At 37.1% G+C, this 26783-nt stretch overlaps 8 protein-coding genes, 1 long non-coding RNA gene and 1 other non-coding gene across 11 annotated transcripts; 6 read left to right on the top strand and 4 right to left on the bottom strand.

Annotated features, from left to right (window-relative positions):
* Positions 1 to 71: 71 nt before the first annotated feature.
* On the bottom strand, positions 72 to 4037 carry HOS15 (WD-40 repeat family protein). Its single transcript, NM_126132.4, has 14 exons — positions 3863 to 4037; positions 3292 to 3437; positions 2706 to 3204; positions 2532 to 2626; positions 2379 to 2425; positions 2144 to 2294; positions 1926 to 1989; positions 1394 to 1552; positions 1185 to 1306; positions 998 to 1072; positions 861 to 914; positions 692 to 765; positions 517 to 591; positions 72 to 436 (listed from the first exon to the last, which is right to left on the bottom strand). Exons 1-14 carry the CDS (start codon positions 3921 to 3923, stop codon positions 217 to 219), a joined length of 1842 nt encoding a protein of 613 aa, NP_201533.1. The 5' UTR covers positions 3924 to 4037; the 3' UTR covers positions 72 to 216.
* Positions 4038 to 4104: 67 nt separating this feature from the next.
* Positions 4105 to 5975, top strand: CYP81G1 (cytochrome P450, family 81, subfamily G, polypeptide 1). The gene is made up of 2 exons (NM_126131.4): positions 4105 to 5184; positions 5273 to 5975. Exons 1-2 carry the CDS (start codon positions 4267 to 4269, stop codon positions 5876 to 5878), a joined length of 1524 nt encoding a protein of 507 aa, NP_201532.2. The 5' UTR covers positions 4105 to 4266; the 3' UTR covers positions 5879 to 5975.
* Positions 5185 to 7169, bottom strand: MYBR1 (myb domain protein r1). Its single transcript, NM_126130.2, has one exon. It carries the CDS (start codon positions 7080 to 7082, stop codon positions 6165 to 6167), a length of 918 nt encoding a protein of 305 aa, NP_201531.1. The 5' UTR covers positions 7083 to 7169; the 3' UTR covers positions 5185 to 6164.
* Positions 5394 to 5580, bottom strand: AT5G09865. The gene has a single exon (NR_143243.1).
* On the top strand, positions 6675 to 6932 carry AT5G09855. The gene has a single exon (NR_143242.1). It is a non-coding gene; the product is annotated as an other RNA (long non-coding RNA).
* A 3981-nt stretch (positions 7170 to 11150) lies between the features above and the next one.
* AT5G67290 (FAD-dependent oxidoreductase family protein) lies at positions 11151 to 13064 on the top strand. Its single transcript, NM_126129.4, has 2 exons — positions 11151 to 12285; positions 12402 to 13064. Exons 1-2 carry the CDS (start codon positions 11436 to 11438, stop codon positions 12770 to 12772), a joined length of 1221 nt encoding a protein of 406 aa, NP_201530.1. The 5' UTR covers positions 11151 to 11435; the 3' UTR covers positions 12773 to 13064.
* Positions 13065 to 15896: 2832 nt separating this feature from the next.
* RLK (receptor-like kinase) lies at positions 15897 to 19077 on the top strand. Its single transcript, NM_126128.4, has 2 exons — positions 15897 to 17679; positions 18121 to 19077. The coding sequence occupies exons 1-2, from the start codon at positions 16065 to 16067 to the stop codon at positions 18759 to 18761; spliced, it is 2256 nt and encodes a 751-aa protein (NP_201529.1). The 5' UTR covers positions 15897 to 16064; the 3' UTR covers positions 18762 to 19077.
* Positions 19078 to 19086: 9 nt separating this feature from the next.
* On the top strand, positions 19087 to 21180 carry EB1C (end binding protein 1C). Its single transcript, NM_126127.4, has 6 exons — positions 19087 to 19314; positions 19544 to 19699; positions 19800 to 19903; positions 20159 to 20411; positions 20490 to 20603; positions 20689 to 21180. The coding sequence occupies exons 1-6, from the start codon at positions 19207 to 19209 to the stop codon at positions 20941 to 20943; spliced, it is 990 nt and encodes a 329-aa protein (NP_201528.1). The 5' UTR covers positions 19087 to 19206; the 3' UTR covers positions 20944 to 21180.
* Positions 21181 to 21192: 12 nt separating this feature from the next.
* On the top strand, positions 21193 to 21813 carry AT5G67265 (uncharacterized protein). Its single transcript, NM_001203711.2, has 2 exons — positions 21193 to 21375; positions 21507 to 21813. Exons 1-2 carry the CDS (start codon positions 21355 to 21357, stop codon positions 21720 to 21722), a joined length of 237 nt encoding a protein of 78 aa, NP_001190640.1. The 5' UTR covers positions 21193 to 21354; the 3' UTR covers positions 21723 to 21813.
* On the bottom strand, positions 21594 to 25052 carry CYCD3;2 (CYCLIN D3;2). 2 transcript variants are annotated; one of them, NM_001345820.1, is made up of 6 exons: positions 24378 to 25051; positions 24086 to 24287; positions 23877 to 24007; positions 23561 to 23795; positions 22803 to 22894; positions 21594 to 21696 (listed from the first exon to the last, which is right to left on the bottom strand). In NM_001345820.1, the coding sequence occupies exons 1-6, from the start codon at positions 24876 to 24878 to the stop codon at positions 21643 to 21645; spliced, it is 1215 nt and encodes a 404-aa protein (NP_001331659.1). In that variant the 5' UTR covers positions 24879 to 25051; the 3' UTR covers positions 21594 to 21642. The 2 variants fall into 2 exon arrangements, with proteins under 2 accessions (NP_001331659.1, NP_201527.1); NM_126126.3 differs by lacking the exons at positions 21594 to 21696; positions 22803 to 22894 and having other exon boundaries at positions 23317 to 23795; positions 24378 to 25052.
* Positions 25053 to 26783: the final 1731 nt, after the last annotated feature.

Below are 26783 nucleotides of genomic sequence, written 5' to 3'. Positions count from 1 at the left end.
ATGTAGTAACCCTTGTAATCTTATGCAGTTTGTTTTCTTTCAATTCATTGTTACTCGTCAGTCAACCCAAAAGTTGCAATGATAGATAAAATAACAAAAATAATCTCAAGTACAGTTTCATCTTTCGAATTTAGTGTTATAACTTATAGATATGTGCAACAACAAAAAGAAACACCTTGGACTGAGAGAGTGTTATTAGGACTACAATTAAGAAAACTACATTCTGAAATCAAGAACGCAAACTGAGTTATCAGCGAAGCAAGCTGCGATTTTGTTACCTTCTTTGTTCCAACACACTTCGAATATCCCTCCATTTCCTGTGTATGTCTTTACGATTTTACCTTCTTTAATCGACCATATGTGTATCGATTTGTCCAAAGACCCACTCGCTATGTACTCCCCGTTTGGACTAAACGCCAGTGAGTAAACCGGTTCCCTTCATATCACAACAACGAAACTTATAACCAACGGTTTACAGCTAAACCCCGCAAAAGTACATTGAGGTTTAACTTTTACCTGTGTCCATTGAAACTACAGAGCATCTTCCCGAGTTCTGCATCCCATAGCTTTACTGTTGAGTCAAATGATGCACTGTTCCATTCAAACAACAACAACAACACAGAGATGATGAATGATATGTTACAATGACGCTTTGTTTTTAAAGTATTCAATGTTTAAAGCGTGTTGTAACCTTGCAAGAGTTAGCTGTTTGTTAGGATTGTTAGTTCCTGGTCCTGTAGGGCTCCATCTGATTGTATAAATTTCCTAAAGAGAAGATTAATATCCATCTTTAGAGGCTATTCAAAATCCAAAAATATATTTGAAATTTCCTTAAGACTTTTGAGGATTTATGGATTTACCTTAGTATGCTCTCGGAGGTCATGAACAAAGGTGCTTTGTTTTATATTCCATATCTGAAGAAAAAATATACATTTATAAAAAGAGGCAGAGAGAAACTTAAAGAAATGTAGAATATGCTCAAGTTAATTCAAAGAACCTTAGCAGTACTATCATCTGAGCATGAGGCCAATAATGAACCAGTAGGATCCCATTTCACACAGTTGACCTCACCCTGCCATTATGGAAGCCATGGGTTTGGTTAGTACCAGACATTTGTTACTTGCGACTGAGAAAACTAAACATACTGATACGATATGGGAGAAACTTGGATGACAGATACAAACCTGATGCCCAGTAAAGGTTTTGGCAGGCCTAGTTTCTCCAATCTTACATAAGTAGATCATGCTGTCCGTGGAACTCGTTGCAAAAGATACATTGTTGCGCCAATCAACATCAAGTGTTGGACCTATTTTCAAAAAAAATTCATTCCATGTCATATGCATGAGAAATTGATTCAAATTGATGTTTAATCAAAAAAGAAATAAAATTGCACCTGAATGAAATTCAAATTGTTGCTTCCACTCCTCTGCCTTTACGTCCCAAACAACAGCAGTTCTATCAACACTACCGGTTAGAAGATAGTCCCCCTTCTTGTTCCACTTAAGGGAAAAAATAGGTCCCTTGTGTTTGCTAAGAGTACTTATCAGTTCACCTGGAAATGTGAAAAAGAAAGACGTAATTTGTAATTTAGAAGCTGACTCTCCAATACATAACAGAAGGTGGAGTAAATGTTTTTGGCCAAGGATATGATACCCAATGCAGAGTTATAATGTTTTTTACTAGCTGATAGCTTTTATTGTTTCAATCTTGTGTCGTGTTACTATCAAAAGCCCACACAACTCGAACATCACAATTTGTAGCTCACGCTAGAAGGAAACATAGAGATATTAATTTAGGCATAAATAACTAAGCATATTCATTGATTCATAGTAAAAATAAGATTAATTTCAAGAAAATAGAGATGCTAGTGATACAAGGGGATGACACATACAAGGAGTGAAACCAAAAAATCAACGTGGACATACCATTTAAAGTCCAGATTCTTGCTTGGCCATCACATGAACCAGTTGCAAGTAAAGTCCCTTCACCCTGAAATTCAGAAATCAGAATAACTTATTAGCAGAATCTAAGGCACAAAAAAGGAATCCAGAAATGCTTCAAATATCCTATGGCTTTTGAAATTAGCAGTAATTAGCAGTGACCAGGAATATCTATTTTCATTTAAAAATTCAGTAGCCCTTACATTCCAGTCAAGAGTGGTCACATCCTTGCTCTTCTCGTTTGACTTGCCTTTTGCATGCTTCAGGATTAAAGCGTTGATATTACGACCAGTATGCACAGCTTTGAATGATCCTTCCGGAATACTCCAGATTCGCGCTGTTGCATCACCAGACCTGATTATATGCAAAAGATGTATAAATGGAATAAGAGAACAAATTATCCACAAGTGCATTCATCTTTCTCAACAAACAATTTACCCTGACGCAAGAAGTGAAGCTGAGGGACTCCATGCGCAAGCACAAACCTAAAGTAGTAATGTAGACAAAATTGTTATAAAATAAATACCAGTGAAGATGGAAAAGACCTATAGAACATGTTTAATTATCGGATAAAGTCACCTAATAAAGTACCTCAGAAGTATGCCCTTCCAAAATCCTCACATCAGAATTAGGAATGTGACTTGTCTGAGATGTGGGAGTCATAACAATATCCATAGGTTCTGCGCCTGTTCAAATAAAAACACAGATTCATATTTGAAATAGAAGTTTCATGAAAAGTTGGCAAAGAAAAGTATGAAGAGTTACCTGTAGAACCATCCCCAGCAATTTCTTTGTCAGTTTGGTCAATAACCATTTCCCTATCAGCATCTCCAAGCTGTTTTTCATGGCTCTTTTCCCTCTCTATCTTCTCTCTTTCCCTCTCCCGTTCTATTTCTCTTTCTTTCTCTAATTTCAATCTATCCTTCTCCCTCTCAAATATTTCCCGTTCCATCTTCTCCCTTTCCCGTTCCTTTTCTCGTTCTATCTTCTCTCTTTCCCTCTCCTTTTCACGTTCCAATTTTTCCCTTTCCCTCTCTCGTTCCTTCTGCTTCTCGTGCCTATCCTTTTCCTTAGCTCGGTTGCGATCTCCTTCATGTTCTCGTTCAACCCCTTTATCGTTTTCTTTAGATCTGTCTCTTTCCTTCTCCATATCCCTCTCTTTCCTCTTCTTTTCCCTCAGCATATCCTGCAGTTCCTTTACATCCTTTGAAATCAGATCCAAGGGTTGAAAGAATGAGAAATCCTCATCAATGTCCACTTCACTCTGCGAACAAAAAGCACATAATAACTCAGTCTAACCACACCAAACACCATGTGAAAAAAAAAAAAAAAGTTGAAAAAGTATGCTAACATTGCTCAAATTAGCTTCCATCTCCATGTACTGAAGACCTTTCTGAACAAATTTGATAAGAGCACCAGGTGGAACCATATTCCCATCAATGTTGGATTTATTAATCCCTGCCTCATAACCTAGAGTGAATGCAGCGTGTGTAAACCCTGCAAAACAAAGATAGGATTGATATAGAAAAACAGAGCATAAACTACTTCAATCATCTAAAATAACTTCTAGTGAAGAAAGTCTTCAGATACAGAAAACTCAAGCTCCCAGACTGACCTCGACATGGAAAAATCAAAACCTAGATTCGCGAGTAGCAGTACGAACTAGAAGATCTAAATGATCCTGAGCTATGGAGACATTACGAAGATCCTTAAAACTACAATTTTCGGTAACATCGCTGAAACCCTAAGCCGAATCCACGAAAACAACTAAAACAATTCTAAATTCGTAGAACAAGGCAACAACATTCACAATTCGAAATCAAATCCAAAACCTCAGCCAGTAGCTACCGGAACACATACAAATTCAAAAACAAAAGTACAAAAAAATCCGCGAGAACATAGAAAGTCTATATTTATCGTACCTGATTCCTGAAGATATCGGAAAACCAGAAAATTCAATTCGACGGAGGTAAGTGAAGACATCTCCACAGCCAAATCCTAACTTTAAATCACCGAAAATGGAGACAAATCGGAGAAAGAGCTCCGAGCAAACAACGTCGCCCAAAAAGATTTCTCGAGATTATAAACTCTTCTCACATGATATTTGCAATCTCCGACAAAAAGTAAACCTTTACTGGGTAACCAAATCACTAGATTATCGTAATGGGCCTATCAATAACCAATAACTTCATATTTTTCGGCCCAACCCATCGTATATTTTTGACTAGTCTCTCCAGAACTATGTACACTTTCTTTTCTTTTTTTCGCTCCCTCGTATATTATAATAGTGAGACCTCTGGTATTTTTTTGACTACTCTCCAGAATCATGCGACTAGTCTCCAGAATTATGTGTTCACGAATGGGTGAGATGATTGATTTGTTTCTACTCGCTCTCATGGCCGGATTCATTGCAGTGGCGTATGTTTTCCGATCAAAGCAGAAGAAGAATTTACCGCCAAATCCTGTAGGTTTTCCGGTGATCGGACACCTCCACCTTCTCAAAGAACCTGTTCACCGTTCCCTTCGTGACCTCTCTCGAAACCTCGGCATCGACGTGTTTATTCTCCGGCTAGGCTCTCGTCGAGCGGTGGTTGTAACGTCAGCTTCAGCTGCGGAGGAGTTCTTATCTCAGCAAAACGATGTTGTTTTCGCCAACAGGCCTCTCGCTACTTTAACTGAATACATGGGTTACAACAACACGCTGGTTAGCACAGCTCCGTACGGGGAGCATTGGCGCAGACTCCGCCGTTTCTGCGCCGTAGATATCTTGTCCACCGCTCGTCTCAGAGACTTTTCGGATATACGGAGAGACGAAGTGAGAGCTATGATTCGGAAGATCAACGTGGAACTGGTAACATCAGGAGGCAGTGTCAGATTGAAACTCCAGCCGTTTCTTTATGGGCTTACGTATAACATCCTAATGAGCATGGTCGCTGGAAAACGAGAGGAAGACGAGGAAACTAAGGAAGTTCGGAAGCTGATTAGGGAGGTGTTCGATTTCGCTGGTGTTAATTATGTCGGAGATTTTCTCCCGACTCTGAAGCTCTTTGATCTTGATGGATACAGAAAGAGAGCAAAGAAACTCGCTTCGAAATTGGACAAGTTTATGCAGAAATTAGTCGACGAGCATCGGAAAAACAGAGGAAAAGCAGAGCTTGAGAAAACGATGATCACTCGTTTGCTGTCTCTTCAAGAATCAGAACCTGAATGTTACACTGATGATATCATCAAAGGGCTCGTACAGGTACATGAGTTTTTAATTCCTATAATTTTGAATCGTTAATAGGAGTGATCAAGATTGATTCATCAAAGATTCAAAGGATTCATTGCAGGTGATGTTGCTTGCTGGAACGGACACAACCGCAGTGACGTTGGAGTGGGCTATGGCTAACCTTCTAAATCATCCGGAAGTTTTAAGGAAACTCAAAACGGAACTAAACGAGGTTTCGAAAGAAGGGCGTGTGTTTGAGGAATCAGATACTGGCAAGTGTCCCTATCTCAACAATGTGATCTCTGAGACTCTTCGTTTGTTTCCGGCGGCGCCCTTACTTGTCCCACACGCTTCATCCACTGACTGTGAAGTCGCTGGATTTGACATTCCACGTCGCACCTGGCTATTTATCAATGCGTGGGCTATTCAGAGAGACCCAAATGTATGGGATGACCCAGAAACTTTCAAACCAGAGAGGTTTGAATCAGAGACCCATCGTGGTAAGTTTCTGCCTTTCGGAATCGGTAGGAGAGCATGTCCTGGTATGGGCCTGGCCCAACTAGTACTGAGCTTAGCTTTAGGCTCATTGATCCAGTGTTTCGATTGGGAGAGAGACAATGACGTTGCCGTTGACATGTCGGAAGGAAAGGGTCTTACCATGCCCAAATCTGTGCCTTTAGTTGCCAAATGCAAGTCTTTACCAATCCTCGACAAACTTGTTCTTTAACTGGATCATTTATCTTTCACTTTGTGATACTTTGTGTATTAATTTGATCTATTATCATCATTAAGCGTAGTTATAAATAAAAATTTATTTTATTTTCCTGAATAGCTTAAGAGAAATTTGATCTTCGTCTTCGTCACTACGTCCCCAGCTCTCGAGCTTTGTTCACTCGATTTCCTCTATACATTTCCTTAAAACCCAAAATTCTTAAGCCTAATCCAAAGGAGAAAAAAACAGAGCATTTTTCTTCTTCTCCAATTTAAACAGTTTCCTAATAATCTCACTTTGTCTACTCGATTCTCCCAACTCCAATTTGACTCATCGGAATCATGCCATTATCAATGAATCCTCCGACGAATCCGCCACCATTGTTCCGTTGCATCTCCGTCATGTAACTCCTCACTTCCGCCTTAATCATCTCTTGCACCACCGCCATAAACTCGCCTCCGTTACCGGGAAAAGACTTCCCCATTTCCTCAATCGCACCTCTAAACCCACCACTAAACGGCATAAACGACACCGTATTGTTGTGGTTGTGGCGGCTCGAAGTGGTGTTGTTGATATTCGTTGACTCGTGGCTACGGTTTGACTCCTCGCTTACGTCGGCACCAGGAAGTGACAAGCTTAACGAAGTCGGTGGATCATCGGAAGAAGACGACGTTTCGATAGGAAGCGGTAGCACAACAGCACCAGGTCTAGGCACAGGCTTGAAAAGCTCAACGGAAGGTAATATCGGGATAGTACTTGAATCACTGACATCAGATCCAGTTGGGCTTCCTGGGCTCATGTAAAGCCCAGTAACAACAGGTGGAGATCCCGCACTCACCGATCTCTTAACCGGCCGATGATCCTCCGAACCATCGTAACCCCGATGGTCGTAACCGCCGCATTTCCTCTTGAGCGTCGAGTTCCAGTGATTCTTCACGGCGTTGTCCGTACGACCGTTGAGAAGACGAGCAATCGTCGCCCATTTATTACCGAACTGAGCGTGAGCACGTGCGATCGTCTCGTCTTCCTCAGCCGAAAACGGCCGATGCTCAACTTGCGGCGAAAGCTGGTTGCACCACCGTAAACGACACGATTTCCCCGATCTACCGGGAATAGATTTGCTAATCACTGTCCAGTTTCTTGGACCGTATTTAACAACAAGCCTACGAAGCTGCTCGTCTTCTTCAGGACTCCATGGACCTTTGATCCTATCAGCCATTGATTTTGGAATGTTTTATCAAACTTTAGCAATCTTCTCCTCTTTAGTGATTTTGGTTTTGAGAGATGAACCAAAAACAAGTTCGAGAAACTAAAGAGAGGACAAAATTATTTATACAGAGATTTAAGAGAGGAGGATAACCGGAAACCGGTTAAGACGGTGGAGAAGTCATGGGCAACGCTTCTTCCACGCAAGCGGTTTTTCAAAGTTTGCGGTACAGCTGTAAGTGGACACGCGTCGAAGCCTGACTACGTCGATGTGTCTTTTTTGTCGTTTTCGTAATAATTTTGTTCAAGATCAGCAATTTCGTATAGTTGAGCGTGGAGATCAGTCGAGTCTCAAAGTATGAGTTTGTGAGTACACGCGCCATTTAAGCGCGTGGCGAAAGTAAGAAGTTAAAGAGACAAAATCACGAAACCCAACTAGCAAAGCCATGATAATATTCGCACAATTTGAGGTGAATTTAAATTTTTTTATAGGGGAAATAAAAATGAAAAAGAAATATCTGAAGAAAAAAATAAAAAGATGATAACGGTTAGGTTTGGGTAAGGACAGTTTTTATTTATTTTTATGTTTAGTCTTGACTTTAGAATAGCGAAGCCAGGCTGTATAGCACTTCACATAAAAACTTTATGATAATATCTACTTTACATATAACCGATTTTCCGGGTTGAAAACTAATCAAAATTATTGACCACAAATTTCATTACTAATAAAGAAAACAAATTGTCACTAAGAAGGTATAATTAATTACTAAACAACACACAAACACCTAATTCATGCATATAACAGTGCATGACAAATTGACAATACTAAATCTATATATAGTTGCTCTATGATCATAAAAAGATCTAAACCTCAATAATTTGAAACGAAGCTGGATTAAAATGGGATTGACAAAGAACCGTGTGAGCGATATTAAGTGAATGTATAAAAATGGTTAGATATTAATGTTCGGTTTAGGAAACGTGATGTAAAATGTGCGGTTAACAAAAGATAGGAGGTTTTGACGTGGCAGAAAACGACAACATAGGTTGCCGAATTGGAACGCAAAATCATCACTGCCTTTGTTTCCTGAAATATATTTAATTATTATATCGAAAATACGAATAGAAACAGCCAGGCTGTATAAAACTTGTTAATCAAACAAAAACAATTAATAAAACACTAACTGTCATCCATTTAAGAACTGCCACGTGTCGGTCGTAAAACGCGGGTTTTTAAAAGCTCTTTGTTCTGGTATGTACGGTACGAATCAGGTCGGTAAACGTCAGGTAATGTTCATGCACGCTCCCTAACCTTCCCTCTAACGGTTCATAATTCTCCTTTTAATTAAACTATAGTATTGTTAGTTCTTAATAATTCAAGTTTTTACGTAACCCCACCAAACATTTGAATTTATACCTTTTGAGTTATATATCTACATTTTTGTCGATTTGTTGATAATCTATTAGACATCAGGAGTTTAATACTTTGAGTGAATTTGATAATTAATAATGCCAAGAGGTTATTGTGATGGGAACAATAAGCTCTAGATGTAACCTTGCGTAGTTATTATATTGGGTTTACGTGTTCGTTTGTGAGACTCAACTATACTACTATAACCTTGCTCGTTGTTTCTATTATCAATGGTCCGAGTGTCGGTTTTGGTCTCCTTGTTTTAAATATTTTATTGAAGTCGTTTTACAATTACCAACTTTTCCTTAAACCAAAAAATAGATCAATAATGGTTTTGATTGATGATATTGATGGTTGATTGACGGTGTCTTACTCACTCGAAGATTAGACAATTACCAAAACGATTTTATTCGTAGTCCACCAAAAAAACAAATCAACTGTGATCATTTTTCATATCTATTATAAATGACTACTATAGTATGACATTTTGAAAACATTTGTAACGAATAATCATCACAACATATAGTAAACTGAAAATATAACATGCAACAATCTAAAGAAAAAACCTAAAATACACAACGTACAGCCTCAATTATTGAAAATATTTTGTTTTCTGGTATGATAAATTTTGTGATTGAAACGACCACCGAGAAGTTCATATGAACATAGAAAACATTAAAGAAAACACCGTCCATATATTATTTTATTTAAGACACACCGTCCAAGATTACAACTGTATATTTTTGGACCAAAAAATCATTGCCCCTCTTGTGGAAAAGAGATAGTGGTGCAGAAAAAAAGGCACGTGGAACATGACCTAATTCGGCTAAATACAGTTTTAAAATTCAAAAACTTACGATAACCGGACAAAGATTTAACAGCTGTTTTCCAGTATGTCCACGTGTCCATGAATTATCCTTCCACGTGTAAGTTTGAGTGACGTGTCATGCTAATTATTCTTAACAAAGGCAAAACTACTCTTGTCTTGTTCCTCCTGTCGTGTAAGCTAGCAACTGTAATTTTGCTATTGGTCTACTAACGTGTTTAGATATTCTTCCACTTGCATTACCTTTTCTTTTTATTCGACATTATAGAATGTATTAATTGTTAACGGTTTAGGGAAACTACTTAATTATATGGTTTACAAACAAAAAAAAAACATAATGGTGTCAACAAAAAAAATCACAAAGGCAATAAATTAAAGAAAACAGGTGCATGTGGTTCGTTTACTTAGTTGCATAGAATAGAAAGATGCTGCTACAAAATATCCTTCCGTGTTCTCGCTTATCCTTAAGCCGTATGCACATTTTGTACCTTCACCTTCCACACGTGTGCATGTATATATCCACACGCACTACAAATCTGCATTAATGGTACGGTCATCGTTGAAACGACTACGTTCGGTGACCTTCGTGCTTAAGATAAATTTTGTTGGTCTTCTGATGTATATGCTTAAGCCACACACACCTAACACCTTCACTAAAGCTTGATTGAAAAGCGATTCTTTGTTGGACGACAAATAAAAAGTTACTCTTTTCTTCTTCTTTTTGTATGTGTGGAATCAAAACGTTTAATTTTTGTACCTACCAAGTACTATTTCATCTTATATGTTAGAACTTACCGATTTGTTGGATTTTTTAGAATTCTGATATCATATGATATTTCCAAAAAAACTTATTTAAAGATTTGCTTTATTTCGTCTTCAAATCTGAAATTTATCGTCAACTTTGTAAATCAAATGTTAAAAAATTTCAAATGTAGAATTGGGATATTAAAAACTTGATCATTTTGATAATATCTATATACTATAACTCTATAAGATAATGCATGGAATCACGTTTTACGACCAAGCATCATAAGAGTCATGAACGGGCAAAAGCGAGGGCAATATAAAGCTAGAAACAAAAGGACAGATTACTACATGAAAGTGTGTGAAGCTTTTTCCCCACATTGGCCGCCGGCTTTTTTTGACTTAATTAATATTAACAATACTCTCTACACTGTTTTTTCTGTCAATAATAGTAGTATATGATAAATATTCTTTTCAAAACAATACTTCTCATGTGGAGAAAATATCGACCACATCATCAACTTTCATGAACAATGATCAATGGATCGACCATCACACTTGCTAAATAAGAAAGGCATAAGAAGATTATGTTGCAAATTATTAATTGAAACTCTTGGATCGATAAATATTCCATCGGATTTGAACATGAAGATAATGTGTGAACGATTACATTTTAGGTTTTCACCTTTTTAGAGTGCAGTAAATGTGTGATTAAATAGAAATTTGCTTCACTAAAACCAAAAAAGTAAGTACAATTCTATAAACAGTTCATTATTTTATATATATTTTTATAGAATTGCAGAAACTTTCCGTATAGTAAACAAGTTCAATGAACACAAAGAATGAAAGAAGCTTCTGTTTAAGTAGAGGAATAAAATGATTATAAACAGAGCGAAATTATATGTAATATTATAAGAAAAAGTTTCGGCGGGTCTATCTAACTGAAAGTTAACAACATCACAGTACCTACTAAAAATATATTGAATAATAATCATTAGGAGTGTATGTGTGGTTGATGAAAGGCCGAAGTAGAGCCGCCCTATAAATGGGCTTTTGTCGTCAAAGTGGTGGAGCCCAATTTTGGAATGGCCTATCTGATTGTTAGTTGGTCATTTGTCCTTTTCCCCCATAATTTATTTCAACAAGTCCTTTTCAACTTCTTAAAACATCTAGAATCAGAAAACTATTCATTGAAATTCATACAGAGAATATCAGTTATCACTTATCAGCTACTAAATATCATAGGAAACACAGTAACACACAATAGCGTAGAGATTATACAATAAATGGGCTTCAAAAGATCAGCCCAAAAAGAAACTAAGCCCAATAAATAATTTCTAACTAACGTGTGGACTCGGTGAGTCATCATCTATCTCATCTCGGTGATGGCGGTGATCTCATCGTTATTATTCCCTCCGGTGTTAACCCGACGAACAATCACGATCTGCTCCAACTCATCGAAATCAATGGCGGCTAAAAAACAAATCGGTGAAGAAACCTCGAAGCGGGTCTTTGTATGCGGCGGTGGAGTAATCGGCGTCTGTACTGCTTATTTCCTCGCCAAGAAAGGAATCGCCGTCACTCTCGTCGAGAAATCAGCCGTCGCGTGCGCTGCTTCCGGTAAAGCCGGTGGATTTCTCGCTTTCGATTGGTGCGATGGAAGTCCTGTTGCGCATTTAGCACGCGCGAGCTTTAAACTCCATCGATCGCTCGCTGAGGAGCTAAACGGTGTCGAATCGTACGGATACAGAGCACTCACGACTCTTAGCGTCACCGTGACGGAATCAAAACCCGGTTCCGGCGGTTTGGGATTACCGGATTGGGTCAACGGCCCAGCTAAAAGCACATCAACGATTGGTACAACTCAAACAACAGCACAAGTGCATCCTCAACTTTTTACTCGGAAGCTTTTATCGACGGCGAGAGAGAAGTACGGTGTTGAGGTTGTGATCGGGAAATTAGAAGAGGTGAGAGTGGAATCAGGTAGAGTTAACTCTGTAGTGCTTGAAGGTGGGAGAGTTATAGACACTGACGTGGTGGTTCTGGCGATGGGTCCATGGTCGAGTAAATTTGAGCTGTTGTCTTCGATTTTTAGGGTTTATTGTACTAAAGCTCATAGCATTGTCTTGGAACCGAAGGAACCAAATGCTATAACACCTCATGCCCTGTTCTTAACTTATCGTCCTGCTCATGGTGGTGAAGCTTTGGACCCTGAAGTATACCCTCGTCCCACAGGTAAAATTTCGGTTCTTTCATGTGATTTTACTTTGACTTAATCTCGTTTTCTGATACAAGTAATGGAAAAAATGAGAAGTGGTTGCTTTGGTTTGTTGTTTGTTTTTTTTGGACAGGTGAAGTGTACATATGTGGAATGTCATCACAAGAAGAGGTACCTGATGATGCTGATCAGGTCACAAGCAATCCTGAATCGATCCAGGTTCTCAAGAGAGTTGCGAAAACAGTCTCGAGCTATCTAAACGAAGAAAACGCTCTAGTGAAAGCAGAGCAAGCTTGTTTCTTGCCCAGCACAGAAGATGGAGTTCCTGTGATCGGAGAGATTCCAGGAATCAAGGGATGTTATGTAGGCACAGGGCATAGTTGTTGGGGGATTCTTAATGGTCCAGCCACTGGTGCTGCTTTGGCTGAGCTTATTGTAGACGGTGTAGCCACAAGTGTTGATCTTAGCCGGTTTAGTCCTTCCCGGTTTAGCAAACGAAGATGAAGAGTATAGTAATATAGAGTGTTCGTTGAGATATCACATAAAAGCTACTCTGTTCTTTGAAGTCTAAGCAAACAGAATTGTGAACGAGGAATCTTAAAATGTGATAATGTGATACGTGATTGTATTTTGTAATCGTTGAGCATTTTAGTAGTACTGGTTAGATCTAAAGGCAAACTCTAACTCAAAATGCTAATGACGAAACACACGAAATGGTTAACGAATGGTATGTATTTCGCTGCTTTGCTATATTAAAATGTATTTCTCACCAGTTATATTAAGCTTTCTAGATCTATTTGTGGACATGATATATTACAAATTTGCAAAAAGAAAACACATAATCTTTATGCCCAACCAATGGACTGACTGACCCATAAAAGCTTATTGATTTGCGATGCCAAATGGGTTTTACAGTACTTTTTGCTTACCCATTAAGGGACGCACAAAACCAATCCAATGAGAATAATATCTTTAAGATTTTAGTATTATTATCATCATAAAAGTATCTTATCTTATTTTTAGTAACTCTCAAATTCTCTTACACGTGATTTGCTAAATTTTATTCCCTAGCTTTTTTTTTTACATACTTGAAGCTTTTCGAGCTTTTAATTTTGTGCCCAATTCCTTTATGTATCTTTCTAAAAGGTTCCATAAAAAGGAAAAAACACATTACTTTAAGGGATTTTAAAATATATCTTCAAGACCATTACACCTCTTTGAATAGCTAAATAATAAATGTTACAAAATTTATTACTCGCCAGAATGTAATAACTACGATGAATATATTCTAGTTACTTCTTCTATAGTTATCATTTTTATTTTTTTTAGTGTACTCTTTTTCTAGTTTCTACCCCTTTTAAATTGTTCGATTAGTTATTTATAAACATAGAATAAATATGATCAGTTAAAGAAGAAGAAGAAGAATAAATATCTCTTTATTTCTGTCACGTCATTAACAAAGAAAATGCCATTTTAAGCTTTTGTCTTTTGAAAAGCTCATTAAGTAATTAAATAATCATATGACCCATTTCACTTAATCATTCTAATCATATGTCGTTGTTAAAAGCCACTAGATAGTAGCTTACTACCAGAAATGGCTTCGACATGTTCACTTCAAAGAATCAAACAATCTAAATATTATTGGCATAATCAAATACTCTAGGAACTATAACAATTTTCTTGACCGTTATTTTCTCGAATAAAATCATCATATATTTGTGGAGGAAAAGAAAGAATGTATAAAGTCATAACAGATATCATATAATATATCCAAAAACACCCGACCGATCAAGTGACAATGCGCAGTGTTGTATTATTATATTATCACTGTTTGAAAAATTGTCGAACTCAGGATTGGTTTATAACTTTGCAAGACGATAATAACTTTGGAGTTTTGCATAATGGTAAGTAGAAAACGCCATTTTTCATGCATCTCCCGTCTTTGTCCACCGCCAAACTAGTAGCCATCCTCTAATTAATAATGTATTACTACAGCTTTGTATATATTCGTATTGGAGTTTACAGACTAATCACATAGTGGTTACGTTTAGGAAGATAAAACATACAGAAATGGTAAATAGCTTGTGAACCTGAATCTCGAAACTTACCTTGTCCAATTTGTAACATGAATGTCGACTATAAGTAAATTTGCTCTGACAATTTACAGTCAAACTCAACTATGAGTCTATAATATCACTGTAGTGGGTATTGTTCACACACAACGATTAATACTGTAATTAATGCTGAAACTTGGACTACACGACACTCATATGTTTTATTGTTTCACACACAGCAGAAGAAATAATTGGATTTTTTTTCGGTCCAGTGATTGCACTGGTTTGCAGAAAAATTCTTAAACGATAAATAAACCATGTTCATCTCATGATTACTTAATCGTTTGAGAAACCGTGACATATGGTGGTAACAAACAAAAACAAACAAATACCAACCGGTAAAACATATATACAGTATTTTATACATAAACAATTTTGTGATTTTGGCAATCAAATAACAAGGACCACAATGACGCTCGCGAAATTTAATTAAAACGGGGACCAATTTTAATCAATTTGACCCGGTGTACATTAATCTTGACATGCATTTATTTACGTGTGATGTTGACCTCTTGGTAGATACAGTACTACATTTATATATTTTTGATGCAACACATAACTGTTTAGTGTTTTTGATATTTCCTTTTTTTATCAGTCTAACTCTCGTGAGTCGTGAGTCGTGAGTTGTGAGTCGTGATCCATTGGGATTATTACTACGTAGTACATGTTAAACTACATATATAAGGATTCCATAAATATGAATCAAATCGAATTCTTCTTATATAACTAAGACATTAAATGTCTACTTGCACTTCATTAAAAAGAATCTTCTGATTTTATTTTTGGTATATGCAAAATTATAACTGCATTTAAAACAGAGATTAGATCATGAAACGAATATTATTTCTGAAAAAGTAGGTATATCTAGTAATGTTAATTTATTTTTTGCTAAGGATATCTAGTAATATTTTATATGAAACACTTGTTTTTATTTATGTGTTTTGCGCATAAAGTCAATATTATAACGAATCACTAGATTAGTTTTATTTTTATCTTATAGATTAGTTTAATAAGCCTATATCTATAAGATGTACTATGATCAGAGAAACATTAGGTGTAATGAGAAAACAATAATAAAACGGTCATATATAAGTAAATCCAAGTCAGTGAGAGACCTGCAAAAATTTCGAACTTTTTGTGAATGTCTTATAGCAAAGATACTATTCTCCCATCTGATCATGTTTCCATAGATATTAGTTAATTGGCTAATAATACAATTCTTCACACACATCACATGATCGATATGCGTAATCTCACGTCACAATTTCCGTCATAATCAAAAGGAGTAACAGAATTAGTATATTATATAGTTTCTGTGATCTAGCAAAGATTTAAATGTAAACAAAACTATCCAGATTTATATGGTTTTGTTACGTTTCTTTGAAGATCAATGTAAACAATGATGAACCAATATTAGGGTCCACGTTGAATATAAACGTGAAAAACGACAAAGCGACGTCAGCATAATTTACGAATAGGAAAACAGTGTTAACTTTTGTTATCACATTCCGTGCAATTTACATAGGATATAGAATTTTTTATTTACAAAAGTTATATTTATAAAGAATTACTCAAATCAAGAATTCCATAAAAAGATAAACACTTTCATATATCGTTCACAATCACATGGCCTTTTCAAAAAATCAATCTTTTAGTTCTCTATCGATGCGTAGGCTTGAAGCATGATGACGACAGTCGCCGCCGATCTCCACCGTTATCTTTTCCTGATTACCGTTTTTCTTTTCTTCCTCTGCGACAAAACCTCTCTTGCTCTGACCACAGACGGTGTTCTTCTTCTCTCTTTCCGTTACTCAATCGTTGACGATCCTCTTTACGTTTTTCGGAGCTGGAGATTCGACGACGAGACTCCTTGCTCTTGGCGTGGTGTCACGTGCGATGCATCTTCCCGGCACGTGACTGTTCTGTCACTTCCAAGCTCGAACCTTACCGGCACACTACCTTCAAATTTGGGTTCACTCAATTCACTTCAAAGACTTGATCTTTCCAACAATTCCATCAATGGGTCTTTCCCGGTTTCGCTTCTCAACGCGACGGAGCTTCGATTTCTTGATCTGTCCGATAATCACATCTCCGGTGCACTACCGGCGAGTTTTGGCGCGCTTTCGAACCTCCAAGTGTTGAATCTCTCCGATAATTCCTTCGTCGGCGAATTACCGAACACATTAGGATGGAACCGGAACTTAACGGAGATTTCACTTCAGAAAAACTATTTATCCGGCGGGATTCCGGGAGGTTTTAAGTCGACGGAGTATCTTGATCTCTCGTCAAATTTGATCAAAGGCTCGTTGCCGTCACATTTCAGAGGGAATCGTCTACGCTATTTCAACGCTTCGTACAACAGAATCTCCGGCGAGATTCCGTCAGGTTTCGCCGACGAAATCCCGGAAGACGCCACCGTTGATCTCTCATTCAACCAACTTACAGGTCAAATCCCGGGTTTTCGGGTTCTCGATAACCAAGAATCCAACTCTTTCTCCGGTAACCCGGGTCTCTGCGGATCCGACCATGCAAAACACCCTTGTCGTGACGGTGAAGCAACCTCTCCACCTCCATCGCCGACTCCAAATTCTCCTCCTGCATTAGCTGCTATACCAAATACTATTGGCTTAACCAATCACCCAATTAGCTCCAAAACCGGTCCGAAATCAAAATGGGATCATAAACCGGTGCTTATCATTGGCATTGTTGTCGGTGACTTAGCCGGTTTAGCAATCCTCGGGATTGTGTTTTTCTACATTTACCAGTCGAGAAAACGGAAGACCGTAACGGCTACGTCAAAATGGTCCACGTCATCAACAGATTCCAAGGTCTCAAAATGGTACTGTTTACGCAAATCCGTTTACGTTGACGGTGACTGCGAAGAAGAAGAAGAGGAATCTGAGACATCGGAATCCGAATCCGACGAAGAGAACCCGGTCGGACCAAATCGACGGTCAGGATTAGACGATCAAGAAAAAAAGGGAACGTTAGTGAATCTCGATTCAGAGAAAGAGCTTGAAATCGAAACGCTTCTCAAAGCATCAGCTTATATTTTGGGAGCCACCGGTTCGAGCATAATGTATAAAGCGGTGCTTCAAGACGGAACAGCTGTGGCGGTTCGACGAATAGCTGAATGCGGTTTAGACCGGTTTAGAGATTTCGAAGCTCAGGTTCGAGCCGTGGCTAAGTTAATACATCCAAACCTGGTACGAATTCGCGGTTTCTATTGGGGATCCGACGAGAAACTTGTCATTTACGATTTTGTCCCTAACGGCAGCCTCGCTAACGCCCGTTACCGTAAGTCCTTTTTCCGTTCCCTTTGATTTTTAATCAACACGCTTACGTTAGTAGGGTAATGTAATAGTTGGCTAACATAAGCAGAAGAGTGAAAAGTGTCGGTTTCGGAGTCAGAGAGTTGGTTCCAACTAAAAAAGTATGTCAGTTAATGATCGGACGAGAGTCAACGGCAAGTCTCAAAAACTGTTTTTTTTTTTTATTATCTTATCGTAACTTCGTAAGCTTATCTCAGGCGCAAGATAGTGACAGTTCTGTTTCAGTGAAATCTCTCTGTTGAGCCCCATATATAGAGGTTTTGTATTTTTGTTATTGATAGATGCAAGTCCTTTGCTTTACATTTGTCTTTTTGTATTGTTAAGTAACAGTGAGGGATTTGCTAACGTGTACATGTTCGATTTCACCTAATAAACGGTCCTGTGTTTTGTTTTCTTTTAATTGCAGGGAAAGTGGGCTCCTCTCCTTGTCATTTACCTTGGGACGCTCGGCTCAAGATAGCAAAAGGCATAGCTCGCGGGCTAACATACGTACACGACAAGAAGTACGTGCATGGTAACCTCAAGCCTAGCAATATCCTTTTGGGCTTAGATATGGAGCCTAAAGTTGCGGATTTCGGTCTTGAGAAGCTTTTGATTGGGGACATGAGTTATAGAACCGGTGGATCGGCTCCAATATTCGGAAGCAAGAGATCCACAACGTCTCTTGAGTTTGGGCCGAGTCCAAGCCCAAGTCCAAGTTCAGTCGGGTTACCCTACAATGCTCCAGAATCTCTTCGGAGTATTAAGCCGAATTCGAAATGGGATGTGTACTCGTTCGGAGTTATTCTGCTTGAGCTACTAACGGGAAAGATCGTGGTGGTCGACGAGCTTGGACAGGTTAATGGGCTTGTGATTGATGACGGTGAGCGGGCAATTCGGATGGCGGACTCTGCTATACGGGCTGAGTTAGAAGGCAAAGAAGAAGCTGTGTTGGCATGTTTGAAAATGGGCCTAGCTTGTGCGTCTCCAATACCACAGAGAAGGCCCAATATCAAAGAGGCTTTGCAAGTTCTCGAGAGATTCCCTGTTCATTCTAGTCAACAGTAATGATAATAATTAAGACCAAGAAAGAGTTAAATAACTTGACTGTGTGTACTTAGAGTTAGATTGATAGGCAAGTTTGATCTTCTTTTGTGGCTTCTGATTTTGAATTTATTTTTGGTTATGATTTTAGTGACAATTATATCTCTGGGCTTGTTACAAATTTATTTTCTATTGTGTGACACAATTTGTTTCCCATAATAATATTGGCCTATTGGGTAGGGGTGGTTAAATAAGATGGGCTTTTGGGCTTTAGTAATTAGCCTAATTCTGTTAATAATACCCGGATCCGAAATATCGAGAGCGGGTAAAGATTCGGATATTTTGAATTGAAAACTCCGCTCTCGTCTCTTTATTTTCTATCTTTGTTCTCTTCTCCTAATTTCAAAAGAGCCGTTAGAGAGAGACAGATCGAGAAAGAACCAGAGAGAGAAACCTGAGAAAATCGAAGATGGCTACGAACATTGGGATGATGGATTCTGCATATTTCGTCGGGAGATCGGAGATTCTGGCTTGGATTAACTCTACTCTCCAACTCAATCTCTCCAAAGTCGAAGAGGTAATCTATTGAGTAAAATCGCTTCTCTTCCTGAACCTAGTTTCGGATTTGGAATTGGATCTTACGATTATCGTCTTCTAGTAACAAGTACGGTGAAATTCTGTATTTGAATACGGAATGGGTGGTTTCTTATCTGTGTTTTGATTTGTTGATCTGGAAATTGAACACGGATTTGATGAATTTATTATCTGTTTCTTCTGGATCTGAATACGGATCTATGGATTTATAGGCTTGTTCAGGCGCTGTTCATTGTCAGCTGATGGATTCGGTGCATCCTGGGACTGTTCCGATGCACAAGGTTAACTTTGATGCGAAGAGTGAATATGAGATGATTCAGAACTATAAGGTTCTTCAGGATGTGTTTAATAAACTCAAGATCACTAAGGTCCTCTTTCTTCTTCCTTCATTTTTATCGATTTTTGGGGGTTTTAATTCGAGGAGGCATATAATAGAACTGACTTTGTTTGGTTAATTTGGTTGTGTAGCACATCGAAGTGAGCAAACTCGTTAAGGGAAGGCCATTGGATAACTTGGAGTTTATGCAGTGGATGAAAAAGTACTGTGATTCTGTTAATGGAGGCCAGCATAAGTAAGTTTGTTCCAGAATCTCTTTATACTTGGCTTCTTGAGTAATATGACTATTGTGTGACAATTTCGGTTTTCCGTTTAAAGAATTGGATTTTGTGACTATGAATCATGGTTCCTAGTGTACTGGCTCTTCTGAGTAGATATAGCCAACAGTCTACTTCATATACTGTTTTTATGAAGTTCATCATTATAGATGATCCATTATTCATTTACTCGTTTCTGAATCTGCTTTCTTGTATTTGGTTTTCATCGGTAGTTACCATGCACTTGAGAGAAGGGAAGCCAGCAAAGGAGGTAAAGAAGCAACGAAGAGAGCTGCAGCTACACAACAATCAGGCAAGAGTTCGTCTTCTTCAGCTCCACCTCGACCTTCATCTTCAAATGGAACCCGTAAGCATGAGCCACAATCCAACAACACCGGTACTCACCATTCTTCAACTGGGAATCACCACCACTCTTCAAAACCATCAGCTAAACAATCTAAACCAGTGCCTGCTTATGATGAAAAGGTATATCTTTTCAACACACTCATTTCTTAAACTACACCAAAGTCTAAAAGCTCACTAACTCACTTCTTTGATCCACAGATCACAGAACTGAAACTTTACATTGACAGCTTAGAGAAAGAGAGAGATTTCTATTTCTCTAAACTCAGAGATGTAGAGATTCTCTGTCAAAACCCAGACACAGAGCACTTACCTGTATGCAAAATCTCTCCTCTGTCTCAATTCAACAAACTCCATAAAAGTTTTAAATTCTCATCGTCACTCTTATTTTGTCTTGCAGCTTGTTGGTTCCATAAAAAGAATCCTATACGCAGCAGATGGAGAAGACGTTGGAGCAGCAGAGACACAGACTTTGAGTCCCATTGCTGAAGGATCAGAAGAGAGAAGGAACAGTGTAACAGAGTCGCAGAAGAGGAAGCTCATAGTGAATCTCGACGTAGATGTTGCAGCGATTACAACACTCTCTCCAAGACAACGCCTTTCTGATGCTTCTGATGTCAAATGCAGTGGTTCATCTCCTCTCTTGACCTGCTGAAATCAGAGTTAGCTATATAATACTCTCTTATGAAAACATTCTCTCTCAGAGAATCTGTTCTATGTTTGAAAAAAATTCCCTATCCCTCCTTATAAACATACTCTACTAGTACTCTGTTGAAAATATCATTGTTGTGATGTTTTGTGGTCCTTATGGTATAATATGTTTTGCCCCTACAGTTTCACATCTTATTTGATTAGTAGCAGTGCTGAATAATTAAACATAAGTTTGTCCTAACACTTAGGCTGGCCTATTGATATTTTGAGAGGAACAGAAAGACAAACGCAAGAACCGGACGTTCGTATACCCAAAAATTACGATTTTCTGCTCTTTTAGAAAATTTCTTTTATAAATTTAATTTCTGTTACTTTTTCCTAAACTCCAGTTAAAAAATTCTATTACAATATAGCTATGAACCTAAAATCCACGAAGGTATGATGAATTCATCTTCTTTTACTTCTTTGTATTTTTCGTTTAGTAATATGATAAATCATTCAATTGTAATATAAATTTGAAACGGATTAATTAAATTGTAATATTTGTAATTTGATTTTACTTGTAAGGAAATGGAGACTGAAAAAAGAAAAGAGGATGGATCATCATCAAAAGTGGTGGTGGAAACAACGGAGCAACGTTCCTCGGCGGGGAAAGGCACAGAGCAAAGAAATGTACAAGTGGTTCATCAATCTCATCCCAAAACTAGCGGCGACGTTCTAGTCGGAGCTGCTGCTGCCGTTGAATCCACCCTTCAATCTGCCAAAGAAGTCATCTCTAAATAAATAATCGGTTTTCTATTTTCTAGTACTTTCTTTACCACTGTAAAAAATCCTCTTTGTATTCCCATAATGAGACCCGTAATCTTATTAGCTTCACCTATTTTTAATCTATAACATTTTTTTCTTGGTTACAAATATCATGAAATAAAAAGGTTTATATGATTTTCTTTTTCCTCAAAAAGTAAAAATGTGAGCTTATAACACTGTTCAGAATAAAGATGAATGAAGCTTTTTCCAAATCTTTATTTCTTATCAGATAACTCATTAAAGGCAGAACCTTATTCCTTTTTTAGTTTTCTTTGCATGAAAAAAAAGAAGTATTTTTGTTCATCACCACCAATAAGTAACCATCGGAAGTTTCTCTTCTTCTTTTTTTTCGTTGGTTAATTTATTTCATGTCTTATTTTATTCTGTGTCTCATTATTTTTCCCAACTATTTGTGTGTGCTGAATTTGTTTAAATATGTAACAAGGATATAAGTAACGTATAAAGACCGTGGAGTACAAAAACGTGAGCTTTACCGTGTGGGATGTTGGTGGGAAAGACCGACGTACGTATACTACTTTAAAACAAAAAATTATAAAGCTTTTTTTCTATAATTGACAGGCTTTTTTATTTTCTTTTTTTATGATGGAAAAAAAAATGACAGGCTTTTTCTTTTTGTTCTGCTAAAAAAACATATCCGACCGTTGAAGACGCTATTTTCAGCAATATCATCAATTTCGATAGCTAAAGTAAAACCATTTTACCAAAAAAAAATACAAAAACAATTACCATTTGAATGAGTAAGGACTAAATCATCAAAGATTATTAGGGAGGTCTTGATTGGTTTACTCACTAATATCTCAAGTAATATTAAAAACCCCAAGAAAGCTACTTAAAATCTCATATTCCAATAAAACCAACACATTAATTCATATATATGTCAGAATCTATATATATGTGTGTCTGAAATTCTGATAAATGTCCAATGGGTTATTCACAGATGGTGCTTAAAAGCTAATAACATATTTATTGTCTTTGTCTTTGACAAGACATGGGACAGTAAATTCAAGTCATAGGAGGAAGGTGTTACATACTTACATACATATATGTCCACCAGATTTTTTTCATCTTCAAGGATAAAAACAAGACGAGTACTTGAACCACCCTTTGTCTGGTCTCAAAATCCTTTCCTTTCAAATCAAAATTGAAAATTACCCCAAAATTTAAAGAGATTATTTTTTACAAAAGAAATTAATCTATGGAAAAAACCAACCACTCTTCTTGTTTCTGCCTAGGTCTGCTCAAAAGGTACAACTGAGGTTTTCTTTCACATGTTTTACTAACCCAACAGAAGAAATCAGATGTTTCAGGTTTATCATTTATATCAACCACTCTTCTTTTTCCAATCTTATCTCCACAAAATTAAAAGACGTCCAAGAGATTTCCATATCAAACAATTGACATATCACGAGAGAGAGAGAGTGATAGATAGAAAGAAAGAGAGAGATACTTTTTACTTTTTACTGTTACTGATGCTCATATATCAGTCAATTCTTACTTAGTCTAAAGCCCTATATTGCTAGTGTTTGTTGAGATTTCAAGGACGATGTACTACTCCTTACTTTTTGACTTTTGAATTCTCTATTCAACATTCTACTTGAACACAATACTGATTGATCAATGAATATTATGATTTAAGAGGCAGAATTAACTTAGAGTTATCACAAAATGTTCTGCCTTCAAATTGTAGCCGATGGCCGATAATAATAAGCAAAAGAGAGATTGAATTTATGTTTTGACACATTTGATCAAAGAAAGGTACTAGCGAGGACTACTAAGCACATCGAGAAACATACGGTTTATTGAGGGCAATCTCATTTGCTGCTCCTGAACTCTTCTTCTCTTGAGCAGAGGCTCTGGAGACGAAGATGATGAGGACACTGAAGCAGTAGTGGAGACATTCCAGGAGCTATTTGAGCTGTCATCAAAGTCTAATACACCACTTGGACTGTCCTGATCAACCAAATTCATCATCCTCTTCTTGCTTGGATTGTGCTCCAACAACAGTTCATAGCATTCATTTACTTTCTCCTGTGAAGTCAATGCTGAATCAGATTCTCATCTTTAACATTATAACTGGACTAATTTACAAAGCCTTTTTAAGCAACAGACCTGATTGACTTTGAGTAGAGTCGTTATTTGAGATTGGTATTCAACTTCATCACATGGCTTCAATTCCTCGAAGACAAGGATCATTATTGCAGTAGCTAAGACAGAAGGGAAGTACCTCATAAACCTCGTATCTGCGACCAAGACTCAGAATTTAAGCAACAAGAATCCAAACAAAAACATCGTAAAGGTTTTAAAATGGGAAACCTCACCAGCAATAACAGAGATCAGAAGACGCTCACACTTCCTACAGAAGTCTAATTGCTGGTGCCATTTAGAGCCAAATCGCCGGATAATGTGATCAAAGAAAGAGATTGGAGTCACAGGGTGCATTCTCCATTGAAGAGTAGAAAGAATCAAAAGCTCCATTCTTTGAATCGTCTTAGCTTCAAAGAGATATCTTGCTTCTTCCACCTTAAACCACAAATACACAACAAAACAACTCCATTAGAACTCAGCATTTCAGCAAACATTATAAGAAGGAGAGAGAGAAAAGAAACTAACTTGGAGGTCTAAGAGCAATGGAACTTGAATCTCTTCAACTTTAGCAGCTAAAGACAAAGAAGCCACAGCAACAAGCTGAGACATCCATGGCTTATCAGTCTGAAGCTTTATACTTGTCATAAACCTATCGAAGTAGTTCACAGCAAGTATAGCCGTCAATGAAGTAAACCCATAATGAGATTTAACCCTAAGAACCCAATCTAAAGCCTCTTTCCTACAAGAAACCAAAAAGCCATCTAAGATTTGTTCCCCAAAACATGGATTCGTTTCGTTTTCCTTTGAAATCAAACTCAGAATCTCATCGTCATCCCATAAGAACATATCCAAAAGAGGTAAAAACTGAAACTTTACAACACTCTCATCAGATTTCTCGAGAAAATCTAAATCTCCATCGTCATCAAGATCGTCCTCCACAAACCCGGTTTCTTCCTCGCAATAGAGCCCATCAAGGACACAAAACGCACCGTTTTGTGACGCTTCTTCCTCTTTCTCCAAAGCCATCTTCTTCTTCTTCACGGAAGAAGAAATTGCAAACTACAATGCTCATTATGCCATTGGAGCTAGTTGTTTGGTCGACGGATTCTACAGTGAAGAAAGGAGAAAGAGGAACAAGAGACCGGACAAATCTCTATGAGAAAGCCAAAGGGTTTTATTATCTCACGCCTTGTCTTTTTTTTTTTTCTTTCTTTCTTTTCTTTTAATTTCTAATATAATTTATTTTATTTTATTTTAACGAATTAACGAATTCATTAGCATTCTTAGTTCACGCGAATGATGCGCGTGAAAAACACGCTCATATACCCTATCCGTACGATGGAGACAAACATATGTCCCGATCGGATCGTGATGATTACGCTCCCAGTCCTATGTGTTGCGGATTGAGTTAAGTCATTTTAGATTTTAATTACTGATTAACAAAGATCTTGACACGTTAATTTTTCTTTTATTTACAGAATGAAGTCCATATTTCTACATACGGTATGATTTTTTTTACATACAATCGTATTTTAATGAGACTAATTATGACATGGTTTTTTTTAGGGGAATACATAAAAGATTCGTAATAAGAATCTAATTATTTATTGTTCGTGGTATTTATTATAGTCACGTCTTTCTTGATACATACATAGCTTTGCAGATTCTGTGGTCCAATGTACATAAATTGAAAGCAAAAATTCGTTTTTATTTTATTTTTTCTATAAATAGTTTGATTTTTTTTTATGTATTCTATAAAGATCTCTTTAAAAGAGAGATTATTTAATTCGAACCTGTCTCGCTTCTTTATATGTTAAAATTCGGATTCGAGGCAAGAAAAAAAAGGCGATTAGCAGATTAAATATTTATGTATTTCTTGCCTTTACAATAAAAATTAAATTATCCAAAAAGGATGTTTAAAACTTTAACAACAACATTAGTGGTCAAAATACCTTCTTTTGAGTTTCGTTATAATACAAAAATGAAAGATTGAACAAAACAACAAAGGATATTATTCAAATGAAAGAAGTGAAAACGAAAGAAAGAACAAATCAAATTAATACTTTCTCCGTTTTACAATATAAATTGTTTTAGATAAAAGCACGCAGATTAAGAATATTTACTATTAAAAAGTTCAACCAATCATAAAAGATACTGCATATTAATATATATAATCATAAAGTAATAAAATAATATATAATTTACATAGAAACTTGAAAACAATTTATATTGTGAAACAAAAAATTGGTCCAAAATAATTTATATTATGAAACAGAGGGAGTACTATTTATGTTAAAATCTGAATATTATTAGTACTCCATGTTAGTTATTGGAAAAGAAAGAGAAACACACAAGTAATATTTTGGATGTTATTTGTATTGAATGCATGATCAAGAGTCAAGACAGACATATAAAGATAAGATATAAGTAAATCACGAGAGGGAAAGATGTGAAAGAAGCCATTGGTAACAAGCGAAACGAAGCCTGAATCTGAGAGAGATTACTACAAAGTTTAATAGCGACTTCTCATTTCCACCTTTCACATCTTATTTTTCATTTCCTTCTTGTAATTTGTCCCCACCTCTCTGCATTTCCTTCTTTATCTTTATCTGAATTCAAACCATGGTCGCCGTTGTAAACCAGTAACTTTTGTAAGTAAAATTGATAGTCCCATGTAAAAAAGTCACTATGGGTGGGAGATATGATGGTTACAGAAAATACGGTAATAAAAAAAAAGAGAGGAGAGTTAAAATTTTGTAGCCTCTCGAGAACCAGAATTTTTGACATTATTTTCTAAAACTTAGCATCCAATCAAATAATCGACTTTAAAGTAAATGTGTAATTGAAGAAAAAGAGAGAGAGTAAAAATGGTACTAATAAACCTCCCGGCACTATATGAACGTACTAATTATTACATAATCTGACGTAAGT

This window comes from Arabidopsis thaliana, chromosome 5, assembly GCF_000001735.4.
Source record: "Arabidopsis thaliana chromosome 5, partial sequence".
NCBI classification, from domain to species: domain Eukaryota; kingdom Viridiplantae; phylum Streptophyta; class Magnoliopsida; order Brassicales; family Brassicaceae; genus Arabidopsis; species Arabidopsis thaliana.
Note: the sequence above shows the minus strand (reverse complement) of the source record. Positions and strands in the feature narration are given on the sequence as shown.

Bases quoted from the DNA above. Each gene is read 5' to 3' on its own strand.
- HOS15 (NM_126132.4), bottom strand. From the start codon at position 3,923: ATGTCTTCACTTACCTCCGTCGAATTGAATTTTCTGGTTTTCCGATAT. The intron at 1,553-1,925 runs GTATGTCCACGT...TCACATTTCCAG, and splicing joins AAGAATCTGGACTTTAAATG to GTGAACTGATAAGTACTCTT. The intron at 915-997 runs GTTCTTTGAATT...TTTTTTCTTCAG, and splicing joins CAGATGATAGTACTGCTAAG to ATATGGAATATAAAACAAAG.
- CYP81G1 (NM_126131.4), top strand. From the start codon at position 4,267: ATGCGACTAGTCTCCAGAATTATGTGTTCACGAATGGGTGAGATGATT. The intron at 5,185-5,272 runs GTACATGAGTTT...GATTCATTGCAG, and splicing joins TCATCAAAGGGCTCGTACAG to GTGATGTTGCTTGCTGGAAC.
- MYBR1 (NM_126130.2), bottom strand. From the start codon at position 7,082: ATGGCTGATAGGATCAAAGGTCCATGGAGTCCTGAAGAAGACGAGCAG.
- AT5G67290 (NM_126129.4), top strand. From the start codon at position 11,436: ATGGCGGTGATCTCATCGTTATTATTCCCTCCGGTGTTAACCCGACGA. The intron at 12,286-12,401 runs GTAAAATTTCGG...TTTTTTGGACAG, and splicing joins AGTATACCCTCGTCCCACAG to GTGAAGTGTACATATGTGGA.
- RLK (NM_126128.4), top strand. From the start codon at position 16,065: ATGATGACGACAGTCGCCGCCGATCTCCACCGTTATCTTTTCCTGATT. The intron at 17,680-18,120 runs GTAAGTCCTTTT...TTTTAATTGCAG, and splicing joins CCTCGCTAACGCCCGTTACC to GGAAAGTGGGCTCCTCTCCT.
- EB1C (NM_126127.4), top strand. From the start codon at position 19,207: ATGGCTACGAACATTGGGATGATGGATTCTGCATATTTCGTCGGGAGA. The intron at 19,700-19,799 runs GTCCTCTTTCTT...TTGGTTGTGTAG, and splicing joins ATAAACTCAAGATCACTAAG to CACATCGAAGTGAGCAAACT. The intron at 20,412-20,489 runs GTATATCTTTTC...TTTGATCCACAG, and splicing joins TGCCTGCTTATGATGAAAAG to ATCACAGAACTGAAACTTTA.
- AT5G67265 (NM_001203711.2), top strand. From the start codon at position 21,355: ATGAACCTAAAATCCACGAAG. The intron at 21,376-21,506 runs GTATGATGAATT...TTTACTTGTAAG, and splicing joins TGAACCTAAAATCCACGAAG to GAAATGGAGACTGAAAAAAG.